Source organism: Cynoglossus semilaevis, chromosome 14 (assembly GCF_000523025.1).
Source record: "Cynoglossus semilaevis isolate Cse_v1.0 chromosome 14, Cse_v1.0, whole genome shotgun sequence".
NCBI lineage: Eukaryota > Metazoa > Chordata > Actinopteri > Pleuronectiformes > Cynoglossidae > Cynoglossus > Cynoglossus semilaevis.
Genome location: NC_024320.1, coordinates 24,176,744 through 24,204,553, shown reverse-complemented (window position 1 = coordinate 24,204,553; position 27,810 = coordinate 24,176,744). Strand labels below are relative to the sequence as shown.

The following is a 27,810-nucleotide window of genomic DNA, read 5'->3' as shown; positions in this document are numbered from 1 at the left end:
AAAAATAGCAACAAAAAAAAAAAAAAAAGCTAGTTCTGGACATGTCCTCCATTGAAGGGGATGATGTTTTCAGATGAGATTTCCTTTGGTACCAGGTCATAACTCACTTTGGGAGTAAAATTAAGTATCTTTGAAAACATTATTTTAGTTTTCAAAAGACAAAAAAAAAAAAAGTGAGGTGGCATTGTTGACAAACAAAAATGATGAAATTTTCTCTTCTGAAATGGATCATTTTGGATGGTTGAAAACCCCGATTGAGTAAAATATATAACAGTTGACAAAAGGACAAAATAATAAAGTATGTCATAAAATGTAGTTTATAAAAATTAGACAGGTTTTAAAACTTTCTGATTTATACTACTATAGTTAAACGTCAGGCAGTTTCACAGTAAGTTATATGATGTAAAAGACAGACTGAGACGCACGCACACACACACACGTACACACTCACACAAACAGGCATCATGTTTCCTTACTCCTCTGTGTAGCTGCCAATACCATCTCTGCTGCCTTTCTCTCTCTAGGATGACCTGCCTCAGGGTTTACCTGCGGAACTCACCTCCAGCATCGTCCTTCCTCCTCAGTATCCACGGTGAGCTCCGTTTTGTTTTTCCTGTTATAGAGAATATAATATAACTAGAGCCTGTGATGCTTTTTTTAAAAAAAAACAAACAAACAGAAAAGCCCAACTTGAGCAGTTGACATTTCTATATTTATGCCATTCGTTAATTCACAGTCTGACAAACCAACCCTCTGTTTTTCCATTGGAGTAAAGGAATGTGTGTTATAGAGGGTTGTGTCACGTCATTCTGTTAGCACAGAAACTCAATCCTTCAGTGGGTCTCACATTAGATGGATAGCAGTGGCAGCAGTAAGTGGGCTCAGATGTTCTTACAAACCCTTTGGTCTGGTAATGAGGCCGTCACTCCTTATCCGATGACAACCTGAATCATTTATGGACGGTATTTATCAGGCCCACGGAAGGATATTGATGTATGTTTGCTTCACTTAATTTATAATCAAGTGTTTACTTTTTCCTCACAAACAATATATATATATCTATATATATATATAGATATATATATAGATATAGATATACATATAGATATATACATACATACATACATATATGTAGATATGGATATAAATATAGATATATACATATACAGTACATATAAACATATACATATATATATACACATACATACATATATTTTTGACTGTGATGTAAAAGGACATTCTCAGGTAGTTTGTAAGATTATATGATGGTATCAAGATTGTAGTGTGACAACTCTGATCCACATATCAACTGTATATAGATAGATATAATGGGTGGAGACTTTTGTAAAATATAAATCTCAAATTAAAATGTTGAGTTCACGTAGCCATATAAACCTTTGTATCATTTTGTTCGAAGGTTCGAAATTATTGTTTTATGTTTTTTCTTTTTAAATTTTCAACAAAAAAAATGGTCAAATTTCATAAAGACATGTCGAACATGTACTGAGACACAGAGTAGAAGTTTCGTACCCCTGAGAGGGAAACTTCAACTCTCCCTGTCTTGCTATAAATAATCACTGGCTTAGACACAAAACTTTTTTGTTCCAATTAATTTGTGTGTCTCTCAGAATAGAAGTTTCTTTTGTATTTGTAAAGCATATAAGACAGTGTGCAATTATGTAACAGAAAAATGTTTCTCACTTTTTTTTCCATCAGTGTTTTTTATTTCTCTCCATAAGAAAAAAAACCCACCATCACGACACCCCTTATCTTATCTTTTCTGAACTTTTTTTATCTAGACATATACCTTATCTTATCTTTTCTGAACTTTTTTATCTAGACATATATACAGTGGCTTGAAAAAGTATTCATACCCCTTGAACTTTCCCACATTTTCTCACCTTCCGACCACAAACATAAATATATTTTATTGGCATTTTAGATAAAAGATCAACATAAAGCGACACACAATTGTGAAGTAGAAGGAAAATTATACATGACTTTAAATTGTTTTTAGAAATAAAAAACTGAAAAATGTGGCGTGCAAAAGTATTCAGCCCCCTTTGTCAATACTTGGTGGAACCACCTTTCGCTGCAATTACAGCTGCAAGTCTTTTGGGGTATGTCTCTACCAGCTTTGCACATCTAGAGACTGGAATTTTTGCCCATTCTTCTTTGCAGAACAGCTCAAGTTTAGCAAGATTAGATGGAGAGCGTTTGTGAACAGCAATTTTCAGATCTTGCCACAGATTCTCAATAGGATTTAGGTCTGGACTTTGACTGGGCCATTCTAACACAGGAATATGTTTTGTTTTAAACCATTCCATTGTAGCTCTGGCTTTATGTTTAGGGTCGTTGTCCTGCTGGAAGGTGAACCTCCGCCCCATTCTCAAGTCTTTTGCAGATTCCAGCAGGTTGTCTTCCAGGATTGTCCTGTATTTGGCTCCATCCATCCTCCCATCAACTCTGACCAGCTTCCCTGTCCCTGCTGAAGAAAAGCAGCCCCACAACATGATGCAGCCACCACCATGTTTGACAGTGGGGATGGTGTGTTGAGAGTGATGTGCAGTGTTAGTTTTCCTCCACACCTAACGTTTTGAATTTAGACCAAAAAGTTCCACCTTGGTCTCATCTGACCAGAGCACCTTCTTCCACACATTTGCTGTGTCCCCCACATGGCTTCTGGCAAACTGCAAACGAGACTTCTTATGGCTTTCTTTCAACAATGGCTTTCTTCTTGCCACTCTTCCATAAAAGCCAGATTTGTGCAGTGCGCGGCTAATTGTCGTCCTATGGACAGACTCCCCCACCTGAGCTGTGGATCTCTGCAGCTCCTCCAGAGTTACCGTGGGTGTCTTGGCTATGTCTCTGATCAGTGCTCTCCTTGTTCTGCATGTAAGTTTTGGTGGACGGCCACGTTTTGGTAGGTTTGCAGTTGTGCCATACTCTTTCCATTTCTTGATGATGGATTGAACAGTGCTTCGTGAGATGTTCAAAGCTTGGGAAATCTTTTTATAACCTAACCCTGCTTTAAACTTCTCCACAACTTTATCCCTGACCTGTTTGGTGTGTTCCTTTGACTTCATGATGCTGTTCACTGACCAGTGTCCTCTTAGCAAACGTCTGAGGCTGTCACAGAACAGGTGTATTTATACTAAGGTTAGATTACACACAGGTGGACTCTATTTAATCAGTAGGTCAACAGCTGATCATTCAGCAATCATCAGGCAACCTCTGAAGGCAACTGGTTGCACTCAGAGAAAAGGGGGCTGAATACTTTTGCACGCCACATTTTTCAGTTTTTTATTTCTAAAAACAATTTAAAGTCATGTATAATTTTCCTTCTACTTCACAATTGTGTGTCGCTTTATGTTGATCTTTTATCTAAAATGCCAATAAAATATATTTATGTTTGTGGTCGGAACGTGAGAAAATGTGGGAAAGTTCAAGGGGTATGAATACTTTTTCAAGCCACTGTAAGATTTGCATATAACACGCTGGAACCTGGTGTGCTAGCTAGCCATAAATAAATATCCCCTCTTTAATAATTGCTTATACATTTACATTTCTCAAGAAAATGCCTGGACAGCGCCTTCATTGTTCAGTGTTCCGCTGGTATATATTTTTTTCCTTGTTATTTATTTCTTCTGCTTCGAGCATTTATCTCTTTTCTGCTGTGAAGAATAGATAATCCTGCCAATGGCTGTGTGTAGCTGAAGAAAGCCTCTTATCATGGTGATTAAAGTGCGTGGAGCGTTTCAGGATATTGAATATTAAAGACGAGCAAAGGCCATGTTGAAAAATCACAGTTGTGGTCCAGATGCCGGAAATCCACGGGCAGCTCTGTTGTCGAAGCCGTCAGGTGACAAATGCGCCGTCCTGTCTGTCGGTGCTTAGTGTCATCAGGCAACGATGGCCCTGTCTGTGCTTTTATTGTCTGTAACAACAGATGAGCTGCGGTTTATGGCTTTGACAATAGGAGGAAAAAAGAGGAGACATAGTTGTCTCTCATTAAATCTGCTTTTTGTTTCTCCTCTGCACCCAAACTTCAGGTCCCTTTTTTAAAAAAAAAACTAAAAACAAAACCCTTTTTGTCCAACATTTCAAAATCACATCCGTTCTCACAGGAAATGTTACAGAACATGGATTAACCCCCGGTCCTTCAGTAATGGCTGTTTTAGTCTTCACATAAAGACCAACAGACTCGGCCCTTACTGAATGCCATATGGGGCGCAGCCTTTCAAATGTAAATGTGACAAATAAGCAGCAAAACCTATTAAAGCGCAGTGGGAGGTAGCAGAGTAATGAAGAGCCCCGTACACACACACACACACACATACAGTCTGTAGACCTGTCTCCAGCTCTGTGGCATTTTCCTCCTGGTTGGGTAACATAATTGAAGGTACATTTTGGGGGTCACATTTAGTGGGTTTTTTTTTTTCCTTTCCTTGTTTGGCTGTTTTGACTCTGGCTCGTTACCAGCTTTATATCAGAGGTACACGGCAGCAGTGTCTTCTGATTGACAGCACCAATGATGGGGCCAAAGAGGCATGAGAAAGTGGAACGGCCTTTAAAAAAACTGTCATTGTCCATCAGACAGTGGCGTTAGCAAATATGTACTGATCGTGTTTGTATGTTTAAACGTTATATTAAATTCAGAAATGCACGTATGTACTTGATTTGTTTTCACTTAATTAGGGATTAATATATAAAAAAACAGACACATCGCAGTCGACTCGACTGTTTCATTGTGCAAAATATGTATTTAAATCATTCAGGTTGACTCACCAACAACATTCTATTTTACTATTTTTATTGTACATATAAAGTATACAAATGCGTATATATACAGTATATACATATACAGTAAATATATATTTGTGTATATGTGTATATATGTATAGTCTACAGCAGTGTTTCCCAAACTTTTTTCTGGGGACCCATATTTTAAAAGTCACAAACCTTTGCGACCCAAGTCAATAAACATTATTAAAAAAAAAAGTCTTTGGGAAACAATGGTGTACGGTACGTATACTTTATTTATAGTAAAATGGAATGTTTTTAGAGAGTCAGCCTGAATATAATGATGTATATAAAAAGATATTTATATAAGGGCAGTAATCACATTCATCATGTTAATTATTTTTTGTGTTGGTAAAATTCTTAATTCATGTTTGCACCTGGGCAGGAAGTTTGTGAATGATGTGGTTCATTTATCCAAAAATTCAAACAATATATCCCTTCATCATGAGCTCATCCTGCCTGGTTAACCAAAAATTCTGTTTTTGTTTGGCCTCTGTTAGTGTGTTACTGAAGCCTGGCACCAATGGTCCTAGTGGGGAGGGGTCACACCAGTCTGTAAGGACTTCATATTAGATTATTCCTGACCTGACATCACTCCAGCGCTGTTACTGGACAAACATCAGCACTTTGAGCACCTAATTGAGCTGCCACATGGACAGAGAGGAGACATATCGTATAATCAGCCGTCAGCGTCGGTGGTTTTGTTTTACAAAACACAGTTACTATAAATACTGAGAACTGCTTAATCTGTACTTTTAAAATCGGCATCGTGATGTTTCAGAGGCAAAGATTTTCTGCTTTCTAAATAATAATAATAATAATGAAAATAAAAATGAAAAACCCTACAGTTAACGGCCAGTGAGATGAAGGTGGCGCTGTGCTTTATTATTTATTATAAGTAAAACACATTAAAGACTTCAGGATTGTTTATGAAATGTAATTTTAGTTTCTTATTTACATTAAACAAATTAAATGTCTTTTATGAATGACCTCAGTCCTTTCAACACTAACGCTCTGGGCTCAGTTCAAAGACTATAAAATGTAATTGTCTTTGTTTCTTGAAGTCGGAGTGATAATTATTTTTGTATGGCCTTTTTATTCTTTTCTTGCTCAGCTTTTGCCAAACCCTGAATACTTCAGTCCTAAGAGGACTTTTTTTTTTTTTTTTACTGCGGCTATAAAATATTTTATTTTTGAACTAACTATTCAGTGTTACGTTAATTATGGACTCACACTCTCCTTCTGTCAGTAAAAAGTTGAAAGGTCGGCATTACCTTGACACTGGACGCCTGTTCTCCCGGCCGGGTGATTTAGAGTGTTTCCTGTTCTGAATTGGCTGCGGGCTCATGTTGCTGCTCGGGTAATGATGGAATCCTTGCTACCGTAGGGTGCGTTCAGTTTATTTGTAAAGGGGCTAAGAAGTGTATAATTGAGTGGGAGGGAGAGGGGAGTGCATATTTTTAATTCTTCAACACCCAACTGGCAGCAGAAAACCCATGACTAATCTACCCCTGTGCATTAGAACATCAAAAAAAATCACCAAGTCTTTACCATTGATTGAATGTTTTGTTTTGGGGTACCATTGATTGAATGGTTTGTTTTGGGGTTATCAGTATTTTTTCTAGTAGTATGTAATTGAATGGCCATATACATTTTTCCATATTATTATTATGAATTGGATTAGTCACAAATAACTACGTTCGACCTGCGCTGCTTTATTTTAATGCTACTTATAGAGGTGGTACCTAGAGAGCATTGTTTCCCAAACGCTGAGATTTTCTTTTTGGTTCCTCTCACATCATTTTTCTCAGGAGCTTACGAATAATGTCTATTGACTTTAGGTCGTAAAGGTTTGTGACTTTTAGAATATGGGTCCCCAGAAAAAAAAGTTTGTGGAAAACACCGGGATATAGTGCGTGGTCTCCACAGTTTGAGAACCCTTTCTCGACGCTTTGTTTTATTGTAACTTTTAGAAACGTATTTACTTTTGAGCTTAATATGAAAATGAAACTGTAGGATTGGACAAAATAAGTCAACGTGTTTTGATGGTTGTGTATATATTTGAGAACTTGGGGTTCTCAAATATATGAAGTGCTTGGGCCTCATTACTGGTAAATACATTAGAGTGCAAATGTTTAGTCACAGTTGATTCCCCCGTTTTAGTAAATATGTTAAGTAAATTTGAGGAAATGTATTTTTGTCTCTGAGATGAACAGCACTAACGTTAGCAGTGCTAATGTTAGCAGTGTGGAAGTGCTCCATGATAGCCATGTGTGAGTGTGAGGAGGTGATTACATACATATGGACTGAAGGCATGTGGGTGTACGGTATTACCATCTGTGAGTCCACTGACCCACAGTCCTGACTTGTCTGCCAGGCTTAATTAATTCCCTCCCACTCACGGACTGTTGACCTCTTCATGCAAAAAAAAAAGAAGTCTTTTTTGATTTTTAGTTCCTGCATAATAACGTGACATGATTTGCCAAAATGTCACTCTTTAGACATAGAAAAAGGAAAAAGCTGTGAAAGTTACTATGAAGGGAGAGTTTGGAAATGTCGGCTGTGGTTGTTGGTGGACGACAGTTCAATCAGTTTGATTTAACTCAGTTCTTAGTAACAGAAATGAATGTGGTTGACTCAATATATGTTTATTCAGTATATATGCACATATATGTTTAATAAATATATTTGCATATACATATATTTTTTATATACGTTTGTGTAGGGGTATATGTATATATGTATGTATGTACATATACAGTATATATATATACATAAATACATACATATATACATACATACATAAATATATATGAGGAAAAAAGATATTTAAACAAACATATACACACAAAAGCCCCCTTTTCCTGCTGCTATTTAAACAAACATATACACACAAAAGCACCCTTTTTCCTTAAAGTTGTTGATTTTCACAAAATACATTGATTTTATAAATCGGTCTCACACTGGTGAGTTCACTGAACACTGTGTTCATTATTTTGTGTTCGTTTTAAATCTTTTGCAACAGGTTCATACATTTATCAGAGAGAATGAATTTATTGTTATCTATGAATCTACAAAGCATGTTGTTTTTCTCTGTGTCTCTGGTGTCTCTTCGTTTCATGTCTTCATTATTGACTCTCAGCATTTGTCTTGTTTAAACTGCCTAAACTAAATCAGTACATGTTCAACACATTACCCTGGAGAAACCCACTCTGGTTAATACGGATTTAAATGATATAAATAAGATCATCTCCTCTGGATTTATTCACACTTGTCTGTGATCATTATTTCATGGTTGTGTTTCTAATGGTGTTAGTTATACTGTATTGACTGATGTACTTTTGGAAACAGCGTCATTTGTACAACTACATTTGTACCAAACAGTAGTTCAGACGCACTGAGAATAAATTGCACACAGTGTTTTACACTTTGTTCTTCCACCGCAGCCAGCAGCACAAAGCTATGCCAAGTCCAGTGTGGGAACGACAAACACCCCTTGTACCCAAGCTCTGAAGTGCCAGCAATGTTATCACACAACCGGGCTCCCACATTTTTCGCTCCAGACTGTGCTTTTATGAGAGGGATTAATTAAAAATTGCACAAAGCCAATGTTAGCATTGGCCGTGTCAACATGGCTTGTAACTCTCCTGGAGCCGTCAGCAGCGGCGAGGCACTTACAGGAGAGAGAAAAGGAAAGGAGAGGAGAGGGAAAAGTGACAGAGGAAGGAACACCGGACACACATACTGTATATGCACTTAGTTACAAGACAAGTAAATTAAAATTACTTATGTAGTTACAAGACAAGTAAATTAAAATTACTGTGTGCTCGGTCATGTCGAACCACTCGTTGCTAAACAAATTTTCAGGCACAACCGGCCGCATAAACAAATGCAAGTGGCTTCAAAAAAAAAAAAAAAAAAAAAGGCCTGTCACTATGGATTTTGAGGCTCTCACAGAAGCATGAATTCACAAAGTCACAGTGGACATTAACTTCTGCTCAGTTAGACCAATTCACAAAGTCACAGTGGACATTAACCCACTTTAAAACTGGTTCTTCTGCTCAGTTAGACCCAGTATCTCAGGCTGTGAAGCAAAAACAATGCCATTTTCAGTTTGTCCATTAAGGATCCAAAGATTTTTTTTTTTTACTAATTATGACCATTTTTTCATGTGACATATAATGATAACCTTTTCTGCTGTGTTTTTTATAGGTCAGCTGAAGCTGTCGGTCGTCCATGAGCCTGACGGACTCGTTGTCAGTGGTGAGTCACATTCACACAGGGAGGCATAGTTAAAGAGGCTGACGAGCCACATGTGGTTCAGGAGCCCCAGGTTTCAGACCTCTGGTCTAGGTGAAGAGACAAAACAAGATTTTTTGTTGTTTTTTAAAATTTATTTTGAAATTCCTCAACATCCCAATTGCATTTAGACAATAATTTGACTTTTTGTGTTTGAAAGTTGTTTGATGTTGATGTTTTACAAGAGAAGTTAATGCATTGATCAAACAAAATAGTAAATTTATTTTGTTTGTAGTTGTCTTTTAGCAAATTACACAAAACAAGAGGACACATCTTTTGCTGTGCCTTTTCCTTGTCATGAATTTACTAATTGACCAATTGCATTCGTATTGTTTGATGTAAAAATGTAATTAGTACATTTACATAAACATAATCAGTAATGTAATTTAATGATTCATTATAACAATATTAATAACAACAATGAATAATAACAGTAAGGTAATTTAATAAATGTAATTAGTATCTTCAATTTATATAATCACAACATAAATTAACAAACTCACAATTAACTACTTTCACTCCTTACTCTTTATGCCTCAGTTCAGTACCACCAAATAAAAAGTATAATACATTTTTTTTTTTTGGGGGGGATTTATGCAGAAACGCTAGATTGTGACAAAGGGTACAAACATGTAAAGTTTTTCATCATATTTTAGTAGCCAATAAGCCAGCGTGTACTTCATGTGTTATTGTGAGTAATGGATTTCTCTATTTTGGCCTCAGTTGTTCACAAAGCGCTCTGAGGTTATAGAAAACGACAGTTGTACGTGCACCGTGAACAGCTGAGGTTTTTTGCAGTGAAGCCGCAGCACACAGTGACCATGTGGTGATTGTGATGAGGGCTGAGGCTGCACTTGATAATGATGAAATAACTGTATGCATCCTGTTACAACGCTCATGTGGGTTCCAGCCCCATGTGGGGGGCAGATTGAGCTGCTGATTCTCCGTCACATCTGCTGTCCTGCTGCTCTGGAGCTGACACCAGTAAAAACATGGCCTGGATACTGGCCTTGTACTGGGGGAAAAAAAATGCTGGCAGTGATATATTATATGTTTTGCATTCTCAAATTCCTGGAATTTGGGTTTTTGAGTTCGATTTCATTTTTTTTTCTCTGTGGTCAATTACAAATTCTACTTTAAGATCTAAGACATGAACAAACAATAACAACAACCATAATAATGAAGATAATAATAATAATAATAATAATGTAATGTAATGAAACGATGTGTTTTCTGAGTCTTTGTTTGTTTTTTTCTTTCCTTTTTAAAAACCAGCGCCTTACCTAATATATAATGAATGTGACTGCACAGTCAGCACTCCATGATATGATATCATGTAATGAGCTTTTTCATAATTTATTCAGCTATTTATACAGTATGTGTGTGCAGTTTTGGAGGCCAGGGGCATGATGGAGGCGCTCCAGGAGTCATGTGACTCTTACGTAAAGGTTTGTGCAGAAAAAAAACATCCACAACATGAGTTAGTAAATATTATATGTACACTATCCATTGGTTGAGTTTTTTTGTTTGTGTGTGTGTACCTTAGGTGGGCATGTGTCCCAACAGCGATCCTGACGGCAGATTCAAGACTCAGATGGTTCCTCACTGTAGAAATCCCGTCTTCTTACAAACCTTCCACTTGTAAGCATTCTTACAAACTTAATCTATTGTCTGTTTAATGGTCAACTCTCGCCTCTGCCTTCTGTTAAAAATGACAAAAACTTCATGGAGTGATCGTGAATCAGAAGCTTGATCTCGACCACTGTGATGATTTTCTGACTGGACTCCTCCTATAGAGGGTCTTAAAAAGCTGCAGCTGGACTGTTGACCAGGACAAGGTCTTTACATCTGCTCCCAGTCAGTTATACAACAGATTTCTAAGCCACAACACTTTTTTGTACCAAAGACCAAACAAAGTCAGCCGGTATCAGCCATTACTGCAGAGTTAGTAATACGCCATTTTTAAAGGATCATTACATTTTTGAAATAAAACATCTTTCATACTTTATTCTGTTAGTATCAGAGTTTGAATGACCCTGTTTTTTTTAAACATAGTAAGATTATTTTTTTTAATGAAAAAAGTAAAGGGATATGACTGGATTCTTTTTGAATGAAGTAAATTAGTAAAACATTTTTTCACTTTGGCCTGGTACAAAAGAATGAAGGGACTGCCACTGGTCCCCAGACCAGGAGTTTGGAACCCCTGCTTTAAATCTCTGTTTTAGGATAAACATACTGTCTTCACTCTTAGTCAGTGCATGGTTTTATATGTTGCCCAAAGTCATAGTTCACTGACTTTCTGTTCTTTGTTCAGTGTTGTCTGCGAGGGCGACCTTCATAAGAGACTGCTCTTCACAATGTGGAACTCAAACTCCACAACAAGGTAAACACACAGACCCACATAAAACACAGTACAATGACAACTCGGACTCTTGTGATGTGAAACCGTCAGTGGATAAAAAAAATACTTGGTTGTGGTGGTTATTCAAAACTGTCCAAGTCCTTTGACACAGATTTAGGCTATACAAATGAAATTGACTTCACTTGATTTGGTTGGTGCCAAATCTGGCATCTGCGAAGTAGAAGTGCAGGTTGTGAGTTCTTCGTTGTTCTCCTTTATGTCCTATTTGCTCCTTCCTTCAGAGTTAAAGAAGTCCAGTAATATACGATCACATTTATAACGTCATGAATACCAGCAGCTGTGCGACTTCTCAGCCACCTTGTTCACTCCCTCACTCCCTTTCATTTTCCCCTTCCACGCCCGTCACTATGTGTTGTTTTTTTTGTTGTTGTTTTTTTACGACATTTGGCCTCACGTAAACAGCCCACCAACGAAGAATGGTACAATGAGCAGACAAACTAAACAGAAGCAAAGCAGCAACGCTTCATTACGGCTGCCAACTGCTGCAATACACAAAGAAGCAAACAAACAATGTTACTGTGGCTGCAAGAAGCTGTCGAGCACCACTACAAAATAACTAACCGACTGTCAGAAAAGCCAAAAGAGAGGAGAGAGTGTGAAGGAGAGAAAAGTGACTAAATGAGCGTCTGTGCAGGATAATTACATCCACACAGTTTTAAAAGGCAGCTGGAGCTGTGAAAGGGAGGCTAAAAAAGAAAGCTCTTTGGTCGTGGAGTAAAAACAAGTTTCACTTTTTGGGGCGGAAGAGTCCAGCATTTAAAGTTCAGAATCTGCAAAAAGACAGTAAAACTTGACATCTGACATCAGTGCACTATAATTAGACCGTGAGGCTCCAAAGTCATAAAACTTGTTTATTTGGGAGTTCACAGTCTTTTTGGAAGGACTGCTGGAGGAATATTGAAAATTGGCAGAAAGTCACAATCCAATTAGAGTCAATTTTTATTTTTGTGCTCCAAAAAGGGAAAAAAAACCAAGACATTTTTACATCAGTAGGCTTTAGTCTGTGTATTAAAGCAGCGGTCCCCAAAATGTTTTTTTGTACCAAGGACCGGTCGGTCGGTATCAGCTATTACTGCGGACCGGTAATACCACGCCATCGTTGAAGGATCATTCAATTTTCAAAATAAAACATCTTTCAGACTTTCTTCTGTTAGTATCAGAGTCTGAATGACCTTTGACCTGTTGTTCTTAAATCTTTGAATGATAAAAGTAAAGGGATTATTTTTAATATTTTTAAATTATTTTTAAGTAACGACTGGATTATTTTTGAGTGAAATAAACAAGTTAAACGGAAGTACATTTATTTACTACGGCCCGGTACCAAATGACCTACGGACTGGTACGGGTCCCCGGACCAGGGATTGGGGATACCTTTGTTAAACAACTACGTTATATATTGTATATGATAACTGTATTATTTTCAGACAATGAACATTTAGGGACATCATATAAAGGAATAAGACATCAGAGTGAGTGAGCAGAGATGGTCTCTGCAATGACCAGCTGTTTACACTTCTGCTGAGACATGGAGGCAAGTGTTACCACTTGCCTCCATGTCTCAGCAGAAGTGTAAACAGCTGGTCATTGCAGAGAATGGAGGACATATGGTCCAGTGAGCTGTGCTATGAGGTGTTGAGAAATCCAAAGTATTACTGCAGGGTATAAGCTGTTGTTACCAATAACAACATGTAAATATTAAAAGGAGACCTTGGCAAGTTATTAATGGGGTTTTCTCGATTTCTTTTTGTTTACAAACCAATATAATAAGGCGTAATATTCTTTGCGTACTTGTCAGTACACAGTACTCGTACTGGTACTTCTTTAAGTTGGATCTTAATAAATATGCAGTTTGTGGGTGTGAGATAAACCTAAACTACAGTGAGGAACATTCTTTACGGCCAGTTTTGTTTCCATCTCAATAACAGAAGACTGTTTGAAGCCAAACGGAAACAAAATGTTCTGTTCTTTAAACCAAGAGTCTCAAATCTTAGACAATAAATAAATAAATATATAAAGAAAGACAAATCAAATGTCACATTCTTTGTAGTTATTATAGTCACCTGAACTGAAAGTGAGCAGAGCTTTGACACCATTAACACAGTTCAGTGTGAAAACACTGTCACGAAATTTAGCACTATTTAGTTGTAGAAATTCCACCAAACTGTTGACATTGTTGACCTATTGAAATGAACTACACACAAAGACAATGAGACACTATCGTAACTATACCAATACTAGTATAAGTATTGGTGCATCTTTGGTAGTTAACTGTTTATTTACAAGTGTCGATTGTGTTGATTTTGCAAGAATTGGAATTATTAAAAGTGGTCCATACTATGGCGTATGGACCAAAATCAGCCCAAAAGCAAGCTATTGTTTTGATGGAGAGTTAATGGAGTGACAGCACGGCTGGTGCGCCGTAGAGAAGAATTTCAATTTTAAATGGGCTGAAGAGCTGAAGAAGCCTGCGTACAAGATGTCGTGTTGGCCTGAGTGCACATTCATACATTTGCTAGGGGGGGAGAGAAGCTTGTGATCCAGCAGTGTCTGAGAATGGTTGGAGATTTATACTGCACCAGTGCGGACAGGAAGATTTGTCTCCCTCACCTGCAAATTTGGATGGATGTGGTAATTGGAATGCATCTCCAAAGTGTTTTCTCCGCAGCAGTGCAATTCACCAGTGAATCACGCGCCTCCTCAGAAACCATTTTTTCAAATAAAGTGCAGGGGCTGAGATGTCATTAAAAGGTGCTTATTCAACGCTCCCGCTGCGAGCAAGTTGTGGGAATCAGCAAATCCTGGTTATTGCCAGGCAACACCGGGCAAAGTGCTGCTGTAGCCACATGGATACCAACATGTACATACTGTAATGTAATGTAAGACATTTGGATATTTGTGTTTTTATTACTGAACCATATACAGACACAACCACTGCTGCTGCTGTATGCGCACTTTCATGTGGATAAAATAAATGGTCACAGGAGCAACATTTGGAGAAAAATTAGATTATTATTATTTTTATTTTTTATTACTCTGCAATATATAGTAGACTGTAGAGTGCCTGTTATATCACATTTTTCTTTTATTTTTTATATATTTTATATATATATGTATCTTACAGAAGCAGGCAGTAAAAAAGATGGATGTATAGACATTATAAATCTGGCCCCGGGGGGTGACTGCTTATTGCTGTTCTCTACCAGTCAAATGTGCTAACACAGTAGCAGCAAAAGTGCTGCACAGATTCTTTATAAATCTTTTTTTTTGTTGTTTTTACATGATTATTCTGAAAGCTCCTTTTTTTACTCTTTGTGGCTCCAACATTTTTTATTTCTTCAGTCCACATCTTTACGTGTATCACAGTTTAAGAACCACTGAATTAAAGTATTTGTTAACAATATAATTCAATATTGTATGTAGTATGAAGTGAAATTTTTTCTTATTCTGTTTCGTCCTTTAAAACTAGAGGAGGACAAACTCGCGTTATGCTTTTCAGACTGTTCTGGTTAAGAAAAAAAAAATCAGATCTGGAGTTCCCTGGAGACCAGGTAGAACAGGCGACTGTGAACTCCCCAGTGTTTTCACCACATTCTGTCAATGCAGCAAAGCTCTGCCAGTGGTTTTACAGAGTGGGGCCATGAAACATCGCTCGTTTGCTGCTTGCTTTTTTGCAGTGGGCTGGTTTGCCCCCGGTGTTAGCCCGAGCAGCTGCAGCGGTGCAGACCCAGCTGGTCGGTTGTCCAGAACTGTTTTGCTCATGTACGCATAATTAAACACACCCGCACGTTTCCCCAGCGCACGTACAGCCATTATTGTGATAATAAATTTGTTGGATATCAATTAAATTAACATATTAATAAAGAACATATCCCATGTGTCAAATATTATCGTTGAAACAATTACGGTTTGGTTTTGTCCTCTGGTGCTTGGTTTTATCGCAGCTGAACAGTTTCACTTATGGGATGAATTAGAGTAAATTACAGACGAGGTAATGATTAACCAAATCTGAAATCAAGATAAGCTACATAAAATTTTAAGCCCCTCGTCCCGCTGGTTAGTGGATTTGCCTCGGAGGTGGAATTGATTTAATGTGTAATGACTGTCAGTTAAATCAGACCTGACCAGGGTTAGACGGGATATTTACTTGTTTCATTCTGTTTAATCAGTTTTTCTCAATCTGCAGGATCAGTGCTCTGCTGGGCTGCGTGAGCTTCGGGGTTCGCTCACTAATGGACCCAGACAAGGTCAGTTTCAACATTATGTTACAGATTGCTGCTCAAAAAACATTATTTAAAACAGTTTTCACTGGTTTGACGGGTTTTTAATGTAGTCTTCTTGATTGAATTTACGGGATAGCTTTGATAGAATATCCACTACAGATGACCCAACTTATAGTCAGGATCGCACAAAAAGAACAAAAAAATCAACTGCAGCCGTCTGATCCGATACCTAAGCCCAAATTCCCAAACTTTTTTTTCTGGGCACCCGTATTTTAAAAGTCACAAGCTTTCGCTACCCAAGCCAATAGACATTATTCGTAAACTCCTGGGACAACCCTCTCTTGCGACCCACCTGAGGGTCGCAACTCAGTCTTTGGGAAACAATGCTTTATAGGGCACTCAATGAAATACTTTCAAATTCCAAATGAACTATAGCCCATAGACCCCTATTGGGGGACATAATAGGACTTTAGTACTGTGTTGACATTTTTTTTATTTATTTTTTGTCATTCTGTAGAAAATCAAGGGCAATGAAGTAATAACATTTCATTACCTGCCCATCTGTGGTGAAACAGATCTTTGCTGATTGTCTGGGTGAAGGTGATATGACTTTTAAACCCACTGAGACGAACCATGAGCATGATGTATAATGTGTGGAAATTACCAAAAAAATGGTAACTAGCCCCATAAAGAGTTTAACTTTGCATGTAATTGTGTCCTTAAACCTGGGCAGTTGTTCACTGTTAAGTCAACCAGCCTTAATGAAGCCTCAGGAGTAAATGACATAACAATACACTTCTATGTAAATGTAAAACAAGTCTGTCATGTCGTTAACACTAAGTCTGAGCTTTTATATTGTTGACATGTTATTAACTTTGTTTATGTCACTTAGTAAAAACAGTGGCGTGTTTTCTCTCTTTTGGTGTTGGTTCAAAAATGAAAGTACGATGCAATCAGCCTTCAGTTTTTTTTTTAAATACCCAAATCTCTGGGCATAAAGTGATAAGAACATTTTTAACTAAATGTTTTTTTTTTCTTCAATCGACTGACTCAGAACACGGCGTCTCCCTTCACTTAGCTGGTATTTTAATTGCACCTTTTGTTGTTTTTCCTTCCCGAACAGACAGAGAAGTTGAGACAGAAGTCTTAATTTGGTGTTGAGACTCAAAACTTAAAACAAACAAAAGCTACAGCTACAAATTAACAAAAGCTCGCGTTTTCCCCTAAACTGACTTGAACTCGGCGCTGTTCTTTCGTTTCATCTCAGGTCCACAACAAAGCGAGGAAAACATGGACTAGAAATTATATTTCATTCACTGTTCAGAATATGCTAATTATGTAGTTTGAAGCTTGAAATCGCGGACAGCTCTGTCTCGTCATTGTCGCCACCGCATTCACTGTTCTCTGTTTTTATTTTAAATGGCCCTTTTTCGGTGAACCCACACATTTGTGTTGGTTTTTCAGAGTTCATTTTCAGCCTAAATGAACGTTCTACTCGTCTGTCACATCATGTCATCGTGTGTTTGGACCATGTGTCCTCATTGTCTTTGTTCTTATTTCGTCCTCATTTGCAGCATTTTCTTGATCTGTTTTCGCCCTTCGGTGACAGTGTTTTGGATTTTTTATTTTATTTTATTTATTTTTGCTCACGTGTGCAGCGTGATATTGAACAACAGAGTAAATCCCTCTCTGTTGTTGAGGACATATGCCCCCCCCCTTCGCCTCCCGTGTCCTCCCGCCCCTTCTTCTATGCAAGCTTCCCTGCCTGTCCTCCCCCCTCGTCCCATCGCCTGCAGATATCTGTCCACTCAGATAAGATGCTTTTAAAATGGAGATTATTGTTACTGGCCACAACGGCACAGCGTTTAATGTAAAAAGAGGCAGCTCTGTGTGTGTGTGTGTGTGTGTGTGTGTGTGTGTGTATGCAGTGTAATAAAAATATAACATCATGTAAAGTGATGGCTGAGCTGAGGACCGTCTTTCTGTGTCTTTGTCTTCAAGACTGTGTCCACATCATCAGGATTACAAGTCAAATTCTCTCTGCTGCAGCTTTATTTTACACACATACAGTAGTCACACACACACATACACACTGACATGCATGCACACACACACACACACACCATCTGGCCCACAAGGCAGAAGTGCAGCAGTGGGGGCGTCAGCTGTTGGAATAAGCCAAAGTGTGTGTTTGTGTGTATTCGGTGTATTTCTGTGTGTATGTTTTTATTGCTTGTTGCCCCAAAGGAACTAGTATACACACTGACATGCATGCAGTGTGTGTTTGTATGTGTGTTTGTTTTGTCCATGCATTTGTGTTTTTCTCCATCTGTATTTGATTGCATAGTGAATTATCTGTAGTGGTTGTGGCAAGGTTGAATCCCCAAGCCTTAAGTCAGCACACACACACACACACACTCACACACACACACACACACACAATTATTGAGTCAGTCTTTGTGTCTGTGTTGAAGGAGGTTCATGGATGGTTCTACCTACTTGGGGAAGAGCTGGGGAAGAAGAAGCATCTGAAAGTGCCCACACAACCAAACTACCACAGAGTTGGTGAGTTAGTGTAACGTCGGTTCTTTACTTAGAAACAGGAGGCACTCCTCTACAAAATCAGAAAACTCACCTTTATCAGTCATTGTATGTATGTATAAGAGAACACTCCCTTATCTGTCATTGTATATATATATATATATATATATATATATATACAATCATATAAAGGTGTGTTTACACACTACAGAATTTGTCTTCTGCATCAACCCGTCCCTGAGGAGCAGCGATTCAGCAGGGAATTACTGTAAACACGTCACAGATATGTGGGATTTGAACCTGGGATAAAATGTGACCTGATTGCATTTATATAATTATATATATATATATTTATATATATATATATGTATATGTATATATATATATGTATATGTATATATATATATGTATATATATATATGTGTATATATATATATGTATATATATATATATATATGTTCCTTTATATCAGCAATTGTTGTTCTTCAAACCCACATGTTCTCTTGCTCTTGTTGTGAATGTGTTTTGAGTGATTTGGAAAATTAGATTAATGAAAAAAACCCAACTTTTTCTAAGCACACTTAAATTGAAGAATGAAAGCATTTCATATGCACTAAAATTGCATGGGTTAAAGGACGGTGTAGCTACACAGAATATAAACATTGTTCATTGTTTGTCAAAGTGCCGCTGCAGTGAGTGGAACTGGAACAACCCCGTCAGTATTTTGCCGTCTGAAATTGTAAATAAGTTTCTGATGAGCTCTTCGACTAACGACCGTAGCAGGAACAACCTCATTAACAGGATCTGTTTCCCCTGATGGCGATCTATCTCGTTTGTCCGTCTTGTCAAGGCTTTTGGACAGAATGTGGCAGCGACTGAAGCGCTGTGGGATTAGGAGAAGGAAAGACAGGGATTGGAAGAGAGCAAGTGAGGAGACAGAGTGTAGGATGCATGGGTGAGGGGAGGGGAGGGGAGGGGTCTGGACCAAAGTGACGCGTCACAGTTGTGAGAGAGAGTGAGGGGGAGAGAGCACGCGAGAGAGAGAGAGAGACTGAGCTCTGCTTTACAGCTTCGTTGCCGGACAGACACACACTCGCAGCAAACTCTCCCAAACACACACAGACACGTTAGTTTGGAAATCTCTTCTCCATTTTGGAGCATTTCTTCTTCTGTTTCTGCGTATGTTTGCACTCACCCGTAGTTCTACACTGGTGGAGGAGGTGGTGGTGGTGATGTGTCTGTGTGCTGGAGTTATGCTACTCAATGGCAGCATTAAGAGCAGCCTAGGTTAAGGTGAGTACCAAGTTTGTGTTATTATCTCTGATGTAAGTCACTGCGCATGATACGAATGAAAAGTTGCACAATATATTGCTGTGTGTTTGCAGACAATTTGTCTGAAATATTAGAGGATGCTACGAGCATTTAACTGTTTTGTTTCCATTGAATCCATATTGGGTTTTTTTCAAGTATATTCAACTCCTTTTTGCACAATCATTGTTGCCATCAATACCTCTGATCTCCCTTTGTTGTTCAGCGCGTGCACGTGCTCCTAATCTGTCAATAATTATCTACTTTGCTGCAGCTAAGCTAAATTGGTCACAGTTTAGTGGAAGACCACTTTAGGGAGCTAAGCCTCACTCATTGAGTGGATTTCTTTAAGTGTTTACTGCTGCCTCTCGCACACACTGCGAGAAGCAGCTCACATCAGCACATGCTGTCAGTCCAACATTCCAAAACACGTCTTTCTTTTTTTCTTCTCTCTTTTTTTCTTTTGTCTTTCTTTTGTTTGTTTTTTTTCACTCCATTCTTTCTTTTTGGAAATAACAACGACTTCATAGCGTTTAGGCATTCTCTCCTCTGAGTTTCCACGGCTTGACTGAACTGGGCTAATCTCCCTCATGCAACTTTAAAGTAAGTTTTGTACTTCTCTGGATGAAAACGGGGACAAGGATATCTGATTGGGCAAGACTCAGGCAGCAGGAAATCATTACTGGAATCGCAAGGGGCGGAGGGGACGGGACGGGGGGGGGTGGTCCTGATTTATACTTCAGAGTGTGGTCAAGTGGTGAGCTTGAGGATGAAAGGTTGTAAGGTGTTAATCTGCAGCAGGACGCCACTAACGATGGTCAAAAACTGCAACAAAGGGTTTTTTTTTTTCAATGTCATTAATCTCCAAAGGATGTGAAGTGGCAAAAAGAAAAAAAAAAACAAAAACCCTGAACATGGTTTGTGGTTTGTAGTATTAATGGGGCAGGATGTATTCATCTTTCCTACTGGCAGTACTGCCCTACTACTGTCTGCTCTGATCCATGTGTGTGTTTGTGCAGGTTTTGTAGGGGGTTCAGAGTCATGCACTTCCGTGTCACCAGACGGCAGAATGTAGGCCAAGAGTTGCAGTGTGGCTGGTAACCACAGGGAAGTGATCAAACTATTTCATTATGAATTCACTCATTTTGTCCTTTTCTTACCCCTTATTCATGTTTGTAGTGTAGTTATAAGATAGTACTCACCTGTGACCTCACTCATGGTCTTTTCTCTCCTGCCTTCTCAGAAAAACCACTGTATCGTAGATGTTCAAACGTCCTTGCCTTGAAGATTTTCTAGCCTTTTTTGGCCTGTGACGTCATTTCGACAAATTTCTGGCGACCCACAGAGACATTTTCTTTCTAGAATTACGATTACGATTTTTGATCGTGTTTGTTATACTGTGTTGTAAATACAGTCGTAGCCAGATTAGCGGACAGGGTGACATTTTATTTGACCCGATTACATGAACAGTTAGACGAGTTTGTCTTCACACTGAACAAACAATCAATGAATTACAATTACAAAAGCGCTACGACAGCATCTTATACTGGCTGCAGTGAAGACATGAAAGATGAAAACTATTATAGTACTTTAATTCAATTTGCTAAATATATATATATTTTTTTGTCATTTTTAAAAAAATCTATTACTAGACATTTTAATTCCAGGTGACCCCACGTGGCATCCCGACCCCAAGGTTGAAAAACACTGTATCTGTATCTTATTTTTTTGTATGTTCCTAGGTGCTGGAGTAGAATAGAAAAAAGTCATTATTTATTTATTTATTTATATTATTTATATTTGCTCTCACACATAATTTTATGTAACTTCAGCCTCCCTGTTTCAGTGTATTGATGTGGAAACCTAATTTATGACAAATATCTTTATTTTTCTATAAATAGAACTCATCACTTCATCACTTAGTTTTGAATTTAATAATTTGTTTTGACTGATTTTAGTCACTCTGTGTTCATTAGCTTTAAGTTATAGATAGTTATAGCTGCTAATGCTCAAATCTTGTCGGTGGCAGCAGTTCAACTTAAGTTTTTCTTTTTATTCTCTATCAAACAGCTCAGACTAAATACACGTCTTTCATCTGCAGACTCTTCACATCATCCTGACAAACTGTCCCTGAGTAATATCCGTTTAAATAACCCCTCCGCCCCGCAGACAGCACTGTCATAATCCTGCAGCACCATATCCTCCTTTAATGAAAGTCCAACTTTTTATTTGCATATCCTGCACAGTCTGGTGAACACGGCGTCTACCGGTCTGTTAAATTGATCCTGCTGATATGCAGAGACTCAGAGCAGAGGTGCATCGTTTGGACCGGTGTGTCCCAATGATCCCTCATTCTCACAGCACTGCTAGAGAAACAAAACAAAAAAACAAATCATGCTGCAGCCAAACTTCCTGAAGGCAAATTTATGAGGGACCTGAAAGTTTAAACACAAGTCTGTTCTCAGCTCCTATGGAAACCTAACATAGTAAATAGACATTAATTTTTCTCTTTCCTTTTTCTAGAGATGGATTCATTCAGTGTAACAATTTGTCTAACGTCAGAATGTGCGTGTCATCTATAACATTTGTATACAGATGACTCAACGTTCCGTAGAGAACATACTTTTTTGCACAGCCCGACAGACTCCATCCTCTCGTTTCAGGCTCATCGATTTCCCTCCTGCTTGTTCAACAAAACTGTTGACAGTTAATTACACTGTAGAGCAAATAAAGAGTTGCCGTTTTAACTTGGCCTACATGCTGTGAAAGGGCTGGAACGGACAGACAGGGCAGGAGTGGCAGCCAAACAGCATTAAGTATCGAGGAGAGACAGAGAGATGGAGCAATTACCACAACATTTTTAATGTAGAAACCTCATTAATAGTTGGAATCATTTTTTTCTGAAATACATTAGCATTGCTAATGCTATATGATAAGACTAGGGCTGTCAAATTATTGACTTTTTTAATCAGAATAATTCCGAAAATACTGTGCGTTAATCACAATTAATCATGATTTATCGCGGTTTTTATGAAATGGGATTGATACTTGATAATCCCAGAGACAAAAGACTTTTTTAGGTATATTTATATATCTTATCTTATTAAATCTAATTAATCACAAACAAATAGAATTAACATGTTAATTTAAGACCTAATTTTAGAACTCATTAAATCTAATTAATCACAAACAAATAGGATTAACATGTTAAGACCTAATTTTAGAACTGTTTACCTAGAATTCTGTTTAGTTATTAAAGTGCTTAAAACAAACAAACAAAAAAGTAGATAAACTGAAATTGTACTGCACAAAAATTTAAATGTCTTGTAACTTTCATTGTTTTTTGGGACATTAGCATGTCCTTTTAGAATAATTAAGTCCATTGTGCTTTTTGGCACGCACGCATGCATTCAAATAATTAATTTTTAAATATTTTGATACATATGTATACAGTATGCATTTTTTTCTCCATTTGCATCTTTAATTTTTTAATAATGAAGCACGCAGTGGCTCTCCTCTTGTAGAAGTGTGTCAGTGGAACCGACTGACCCACGGTGACATGTACGTGTGTGTGTTTTGACCATAGATAATGTATTTCCCGCCCACCAGCTCATGATGTGGGTCAGGTGGTCTCCACATGCGTGTAAAACAAAAAAATAGCTCAAGAGCCAATGGGCTGCCGCTTCAAAAGTATGTCATCGGCTTCATGCGCACACGTGTTTCATCCTATTCATAATGGATGAATGGGAGACCAGACGTACGGTACGCACTAATGTTCTCTGTCAGCTCCATCCAGACGACACGCGCTGCGTTTGAATCAGCAGATTAAACATTACGCCGTGCTATTATCTTATATGTAGAGGGCAAATAAAAGGAGGGGCGGGGGTGGGGGGGTAATTTTATCAAATTAATCTGGTTAAATATTACATGTGTGTATGTGTGAGTTGATGTGTGATAATGTGTTGATGAGTAAACATGTTTGGTATGACATGTAACTGATACCTACGATCAGGGTTAACACGGATGGATAGATAGATATATAGATGGGTAGATGGATGGATGGATGGATGGGTAGATGGATGGATTGATGGATGGATAGATAGATGGATGGATGGATGGATGGGTAGATGGATGGATGGATGGATGGATGGGTAGATGGATGGATTGATGGATGGATAGATAGATGGATGGATGGGTAGATAGGTAGATGGATGGATGGATGGAAAGATGGATGGCTGGATGATGGATGGGTAGATAGATGGATGGATGGATTTAATTTAACTTTTTAGTTTTCTGTTTCCTGGAATCTGCTCTGTCACATTTTTCTTCTTGCCAAACAAAATGCATGTGCACTGTAACATTTATAAATAGGTTTGTGGTTCTCTTCACGTTGATGCTGTCATAGCCTTTTCAGATTTTTAGCCACAATCCAGATATTATGAATCCTTTCCTACTAAGGCAGTTTTAGAACCACAGAACTATTAGAAAAGTTAGACGTGTAACACTTAAGTACAGTCTGGGCCTGACATGAGCAACAATGACAATTGAGTATTTTGCGTACAGCAGAATGTGTAGAATTCTCAGGGAGGACAAAATGTAGTTGCAGTCTGATGCCGGCAGTTACATTTTGTCCTCGGGGAAGGTCAGAGTTGATGAGGAGGCGTACATCCAACTGTCAGTCTTTCAGACACACAGGATGTCGGCGCCTCCATTATCTAGTCACAGGACTGTATCAACGCAGACTGTAATCCACCAAACGGCCTCTTGGAGTCCACTCCAATCAAAGGACATTAACATGTGGCCGGGTCATGGTCACTGAACCCCGGCGACTCCGAGTCGACGTTGACGTAAAGTAAATAAGAAATGGTCTTCCAGTTTTATGAAGGCATGTTGAGCCTGCGGAAGGTGGGCGGAACTAAGCAGACACAACTGGTCAGAGTGCGACCGACAGGTGTGATGGTGTCAGAACCAGGTGCAATGTCGTCCTGTTCTGCGGATATTTTTACCTTGTGTCACAGCACATACTGAGATCAGCACATCCTGCGTAAATGACACGTAATCCTCACACCAACATAATGCCACTCTGCCACTCTGGTGGAAAAGAAGTGCCGTCTTTAAATATGTAAAAGCGTTAAGTGTTTTATAATTTTTTATTTTTTAGGCGTCTCCCCCAATACCATTTTTTACAAATCAATAGGAGTACAAGTATTGTATGTGTACTCATCTGTACTGACCACCAGGACCAATACTTCTTAAGATGGGTTTTAATGAATATGCAATGAACTGGATGCCAGTGTTATATACGTAGGTGGATAATAGGGTGAGGTGCAGTGTGTGGGCGGAAGCTCAACCAGACCACAGTTTTGGTTTCCTCTCATTTACAGAAGGCTGTTTCAATCCAAAAGGAAACAAATATTTATCTATTTTATGTAAGTCTTTTAATTCAAACTTTCATCATATTAGACAATAAAGTAGTAAAACAAAAGATTCAAATAACTTTCAAAATTCTTTTCCCAGCCAGCTGAGCAGAAAGTGAGCAGAGCTTAACAGAGAATACAATCATCAACTGTGTAGGTCAGACAGAAACTACTCACAAATATCAGTTTGTGTGCAGTTGTACCAGCAGTTTAATTACCGTTGCGTCCATGAATAAGTTAGATGTTTGCATCAAAACATCCATTTGTGTCGTACTTGTCCACACAACACGGCAGAACATGAGAGGAATGGAAAAAACAACCTAATAAAATATGGAGTGACCCCTTAAATAGAGCTCAGTTTGAGTCATACTTGGAGTTATACACAAGGATGATGTGGGTTCTATGGGGGGGGGGAGAGAGGGGTCATCAGTTTACGACGTCCTTAATCTACGGCGTGTCAGGGTTACGTTGCCATCTCTCATTCTGATGTATGGCATTAAAACAAATTTTGCAACAAGCTAGTTGGTTAGCTGAGCGGACAAACACATTGTGACGTTAAACTATATGCCGATGACGGCTTTGTTTACGTGATTGGTTGGCTGGTTGGTTGTTGGTGTTGTTGTGATTCTGTTAAAATGTTTAATTTGACAGCTGTGTGTGAGAGGGAGGGGAGGTGGGGGAGACACAGACTGCACTGACAAAATGTAATTTTTTAAGCAGAAATGACTCATCAGATTTTTTTTTTGTGAACACAGTAATCCCGTCAAATCAGATTAGACTCACTTCAATATGTAGCGCCTGATTAAATGTTGTATCCATTTTGTGTTCTTTTCAGACGACACGCAGTATTTTGCCTAAATGCGTTTTCAGTTGTTCCTGACATTGCAAAAAAAAAGATGGGGTATTTGTATTTCTGTGCTGCTCTATTCTCATCAACGTGAGCTGTAAGAGATGTGTGTGTTCACTGCTGTCATTTATCAAATCTGTGCCAGAAATAAATACGAACAGACAGACATGACTGAAACGCTACCTAAAGCTTTTTATGGTGAGAAATCAGTTCGTTTCTTTTTATGTCTTTAATTGAATCGCGTACATAGTAAAGAATGTAATGGAGATCACCTAGTAATTAATATGACAGAGTGTATTAAGCTTCAGGGATAAGTCATTATTATAATCATATTGAGCCGCCATAATAATTAACAACCCTTTTTATTTGATTTTCTAAAATAAAAGTAATTAAGGGTAAAATTAGACCTTTCTTCAGTGTAATCATTTAAGAAAATGCATTTTGATGTATGTATTTTCAGATGTTTGCTTTTCAGAATACTTTGTTTTTTAATTCAACTCTGCTCAGTAGTATTGCAGTATTTATGTAACCTAAAAATATGTACGTTTACAGGAAATACAAACTGACCTGGGTTGACGAAACTTTTAAAGTTTTCAGATCAACAATCGCTTCCTTACAGCCCCGGCCCCTCAGGAAACTTGACCAGTGCATTAGCTCTGAAGAAATCCTTCCTTTTGTGGTGGGCCGGGGGGGCTGGGGAGGGGGGTGATTTTCACTCCTCCCTGACAAGTGTGTGTTTGTTTGCTGCTGACTGGAGCTAAAAAGGCTGAATGAGTGTCAAGTGCATGGTTTAGAAAGGGATTAGGACTCAAGTCAAGGGGCTTTAATCGTTCAGACCAGATCAGTGTGTCATTTAACCTGACACACTGGCAGTAACTATCAAAGTACTTACAGTACAAATTTATATCCAGAGTACGCGCTCTCTACGTACATTAGCTGAATTTTTACATATGCGTTTTCCGTCTCTTGTCACTACTTCATTATCTGCTCCCATTTTTTACGTCAGTGGTTCTCGCTGGTGCTGACCGCCAACTCTTCTACATCTCTCCCCTCTCCAAGACCCCGGTGTTACTAATATCTTGGCCAGACAAAGGGCAGTTCTCCTGGGCTTGATGCCAGCCAGGTTAGCTCCTTTGTTCTTCTGGACCCCTGGAGGTTTGAAGGTTTAAAAAGTGACAGAATCTCTCTGTTTGAAGGACTTAAGGGTTACGATGGCAACGGCAAAGAGGAGATTGGGTCGTTCTCCCTCTAAGGTTACTTTGGTATTTGACTCTTAGGTTAAACTTTATGTCGCAGACAAACAAACCGGTGTTGAGAATCCTATAAAATACAGATGTTATTTTCAAATAACAATACAATATTCTAAAAGAAAAAAAAAGGATGCCTCTTAAATTCAAAAAAAGCTTAATGGGATGGTGGAAAAACAGATTTATTCAGCAAGTAAAATCAGATATTAGTTTCTAAACTTCTACTGCAGCGCCCCCTTATTTTGAACAAGCCTTCCCACATTTTTACATTTACTGCTGTTTCTTCAAAACTGTACTGTACTTCATTTAAAATTGTGTTATTTTGTTTGAACAAAGGAAAAATCAAATAAAAAAATGTGCATTTTCCCACTGAGAAACATTTTGAAAAAAGAAAAAATATTAAATTAAAATGAAATCTCTCTGACCCCTGAGGAGGAGACGGGGGAGGGGTGGGTGTCTAGGAGGGGCAGCCCCTATTTTGAAAACCACTTATTGCTTATTGGAACTGTGGTATTATGCTGTAGGTTTTTCGATTTTCTTTCTAGCCCTAAGGTTATTTCAGTCATGGTCCACTGGTATAGAAATTAACTTTTTTTTTCTATTTTGCTACAAATAAAAAGTCTTGGATTTGTTCTTTAAAAATAAGAGTAAAAGTAAACCAGTACTGTACTCCCTTTACTTAGTTAAAAAATGAATCAGTCCTCAT

General features: G+C 38.3%; 1 protein-coding gene and 1 long non-coding RNA gene across 2 annotated transcripts in view; both read left to right on the top strand.

Moving 5' to 3' along the window:
- Window positions 1-27,810, top strand: part of rgs3a (regulator of G protein signaling 3a) — a 138,141-nt gene that overhangs the window by 2,318 nt on the left and 108,013 nt on the right. The window contains exons 2-8 of the mRNA XM_025062385.1: window positions 525-592; window positions 9,016-9,066; window positions 10,492-10,550; window positions 10,649-10,743; window positions 11,417-11,485; window positions 15,708-15,768; window positions 18,219-18,309. Of these exons, the coding sequence (XP_024918153.1) occupies window positions 525-592; window positions 9,016-9,066; window positions 10,492-10,550; window positions 10,649-10,743; window positions 11,417-11,485; window positions 15,708-15,768; window positions 18,219-18,309 (494 nt within the window). The remainder of the gene's footprint in view (window positions 1-524; window positions 593-9,015; window positions 9,067-10,491; window positions 10,551-10,648; window positions 10,744-11,416; window positions 11,486-15,707; window positions 15,769-18,218; window positions 18,310-27,810) is intronic.
- On the top strand, window positions 18,761-22,739 carry LOC112488052 (uncharacterized). Its single transcript, XR_003051743.1, has 3 exons — window positions 18,761-19,578; window positions 20,124-20,196; window positions 20,613-22,739. It is a non-coding gene; the product is annotated as an uncharacterized LOC112488052 (long non-coding RNA).